The sequence below is a fragment of the Rhea americana genome, unplaced genomic scaffold (assembly GCF_003343005.1).
Source record: "Rhea americana isolate MKP2758 unplaced genomic scaffold, rheAme1 scaffold_219, whole genome shotgun sequence".
Classification (NCBI taxonomy): domain Eukaryota; kingdom Metazoa; phylum Chordata; class Aves; order Rheiformes; family Rheidae; genus Rhea; species Rhea americana.
This window is the reverse complement of record NW_028186326.1, coordinates 1-3,176: the sequence shown is the minus strand read 5'-3', so window position 1 is coordinate 3,176 and position 3,176 is coordinate 1. Positions and strand designations below refer to the sequence as shown.

The 3,176-nt window shown below is 66.9% G+C and overlaps 1 protein-coding gene across 1 annotated transcript in view; it reads right to left on the bottom strand.

Moving 5' to 3' along the window:
* Nucleotides 1-2,216, bottom strand: part of STUB1 (STIP1 homology and U-box containing protein 1) — a 5,481-nt gene extending 3,265 nt beyond the window's left edge. The window contains exons 1-3 of the mRNA XM_085305291.1: nucleotides 1,988-2,216; nucleotides 1,172-1,337; nucleotides 576-666 (exon numbers count right to left, since the gene is read on the bottom strand). Coding sequence (XP_085161417.1) covers nucleotides 576-666; nucleotides 1,172-1,337; nucleotides 1,988-2,129 — 399 coding nt within the window. The 5' untranslated portion in view covers nucleotides 2,130-2,216. The remainder of the gene's footprint in view (nucleotides 1-575; nucleotides 667-1,171; nucleotides 1,338-1,987) is intronic.
* Nucleotides 2,217-3,176: the final 960 nt, after the last annotated feature.

Genomic DNA, 3,176 nt, shown 5'->3' with positions numbered 1-3,176 from the left:
GGGGGGGGGGGGGGACGAGGGGAGAAAGTCCAGCAAGAGCAGTTCACGGGGCTGCTAAAGCCACAAAACCAACGTTGGAAAGGCCCTGCTCTGCCCAGGGCAGCCCAGCACGGTGAGGTGTTCAGAGCACCACGCACTGCTCACGCTCTCCGGGCCCGGCTGCGCACAGCCCGGATTCCCCAGCAGTAGCTCGCGCGGCGGCTGCTCCGGGCTGCCGGCTCAAGCCGTGGCTCCGGCGCCAAGTCCCACCTGCCTCCGCTCAGCTAGGGGGAGCACGCGTCGAAATGGCATCTCTTGACTTCTGCCTCTGCGATCGCAGCCCCTGAGCTGCAGCAGAGGGTCAGGCAGCGGCTGCAGCCAGGCCTTTCCCGAGGTGGCCCGGGGGCTGCCAGAGGCTCTGCAGCAGGCCAGGGCAAAGCTCCAGCCCGCAAGCGCTCCCACAGCGCTTCCCGGCCTCACCGGGCGTCCCGCAGGAGGAAGGGCCGGCACGCTTCCCCGGCCTGCTGCCTGGGACACCCCTAAGCCCAGGCGCTTCCCAGAGGCTCACGTATGCAGTGTGGGGAGATGCCACTCACGTGTTTGGCTTCAATGTTGGCCAGCTGAGCTCGGCTCCGACTGYCATCCGCACTTTCTTCTTGCTGAGTCTTTCGGCATTCAGCCAGCTCCCTAAGACAGAGGTGCGAGAAGTCACCACAGAGATCAGGAGCAAGAAACACCACACTGAGAAGGAATAATCTCTGCCTTCCCTGCTCTCGCTAACATAGCTCTAGGGCTGGGCTTTCTAGGAGGCAGCGGCACTGTCYGCAGACCTGGGCAGCCCCAGCAGTTTTAGTTTCACGGCACGAGAAGATGTTTCCAGGGGCTTGTTTCTTCTCCTGTTCCCTACACRTTTTTTTCCACGACAGGATCACACAAACAGGATCCCTCCTTCCGTGCCTTAGGGCTCAGCCATATGTGAAGCCAAGTAGCCCCCAGGCCAGAGCGGGGCTTGCGCAAGATGGAGCTACCGGGGCTACCGGGACAGGCCCCAGCCCCGTGCCGYGTTCAGCTCCCCGCAGCCCCGTGCCGTGCTGTGCCGCCCCGGCCCGCAGCTCCCAGCCGCTGGGGCTTCCCGCCGCGGCTGCCGCACGGCCCTAAGCGGAGGGGCCCCTGCTGCTCCGGCCCGCGTTACCTCTCCTTCTCTGCCATGATGAGCTTGGTCAGGTAGGAGTGCAGCTCGTTTTCCTGGTTGATCCGCTTCTCCTCGATGCTGTTCCAGCGCTTCTTCTTGGCGATGCGCAGTGCGCTGGGAATGTCGTCTCCGAAATTCAGCCGCTGCTCCTTGGCGAGGTTGTAGGCTGGGGAGAGAACAGGCCTCTCAGAGCCGGGGAGGAAGCCCGGCTAAGAGCGGCGTGCGGGCCCGCGACACAGAGCCACCAGCGACTTCCTTCTTGCCAGCCCGCCGCCGGCCTCTTCCCAGAGGAAGGGCAGAGAGGACACAGCACCGTTTGGGCTGCTCGCGGCAGCGGCGGCCGGGATGCTGCCGCTCAGAGCGGCCGAACAAGCGGGCAGCCCTCGGGCTGCGGCCCCGCCRAGCGCCCCCAGGCAGCCGCTGCTCGGCGCACGGGCTTCTAAGCTGCTCGGAAGGCAACGGCTGCAGCRCGGCCACAGATCTCGTTACCTGGGAGGGGAACGCGCCTCCCTCCCGCCGGCGTCCCAGGGAGCCTTCCAGACACTCCTCCCGGGAGTAACACGACAGGACTGCACCTAACTCCAGTTTCTCTTCTTTGCCTTTGCTGCTAGCCAAATGCAGCTACTAATTYAGCAAGTAAACAGCAGATCCCTTACAACTGCGTTTTTTAAGGGGAGAAACATCTCTCTTGCTCCTGAGCAGCTAAGAACGGCTGGTATCTTGCCCRCAGGATCCCCCCTGCTAGGGGCAAGGTCTCGGCAGCCTCTCCACGTCASTCACAGCTCAGCACCCGCCTTGCAGGCCGCTGCTGCTCACCTCTCTGCAGGTTTGCAATGGCTTCATCGTAATTCTCCATCTCCATCTGGCACTGGCCCAGGAAGAAGTGAGCTTTCACGGACTGGCTGTCCAGCTCCAGGGCCCGCTTGCAGTCTGCCAGCGCCTTATCGTGCTGCTGCATCTTCAGGTAACACAAGGCTCGGTTGGTGTAGTACACGGCCACCAAGGGATTGCGGTTCTGGAAGGAGACGGCGCGTTACGGRCAGAGCAGCAAGCCTTTCGCCAGCCCAGCGTCACGGGGCGGCGTGTCGCTGCTCCAGCCGCCACGGCTACGTTCGGCGGCCAAAACACCACCAGAGGCTGCAGAGCCCGGGCAAACAACCTGCTGCATCTGTGCACTTTCCCCCTTACTATATACAGCCAGGTTTGAGGCACGGGGGTGGAGTCTGCTGCCAGCAGCCTTCCACGCGGGCAAGCTGCTGAGCCCCTGCCCGGGGTGCCGGGAGCCCCAGGGCACGGAGCAGCGGGAGGGGTCGAGCCGCAGGGGCTCCGTGGCGCTCGCTAAGCGAGCGGCAGGTCGGCTCCGTGCGAGAGGCCAGCGGCTGGGCTTCCCTGCGGCCCCCGCTCCTCGCCGGGCGGGCGGCTTACCCCGGCTGGCCTAGGGGCACCGGCGCGGCCCGGCCGCCATGGGACGGGACRGCGAGGCTCGCTCGCTGCGCCGGTACGCGTGGCACGAGCGACACAACCGGCCCCGGGGGCACGAGCACGGGGAGGTCCAGGCCAGGCGTCACCGCGACCGGCGGCCCCGGGAGGGGACGTTCGCCCACGGYGTGACACGGAGCCCACGCGCCGCGACGGCTCCACGGAGAACCGGCTTTGCGGAGCCAGCGCCCYGGGGAGCGCTGAGTCAGGGCACCCCGAGCGCCGCGGCAGCACGCCCCACCGTCCCCCTCGCCGCCCCAGCTCACCGGGGCCGCGGGAGGGCTCGGACCYCCTGCCCCRGGGCCGGCCCCACGGCGCAGGGGCAGCCTGCCCCTCGCTGTGCCCCTCCTGCCCCCCTGCCACCCCACACCCACTGCCACCATGGCCCAGCGGGCGCAGCTGCCCTGGCCCCACAGGTTCCCCCAGCCTGGGGACATGGGGGTGGACAGGTAGAGCGTGTGGGGGGAAGGATGGGATGACACAGGCCAGRCCTAGGGACATGGGGGGGGCAGGGGACATGCAGGGG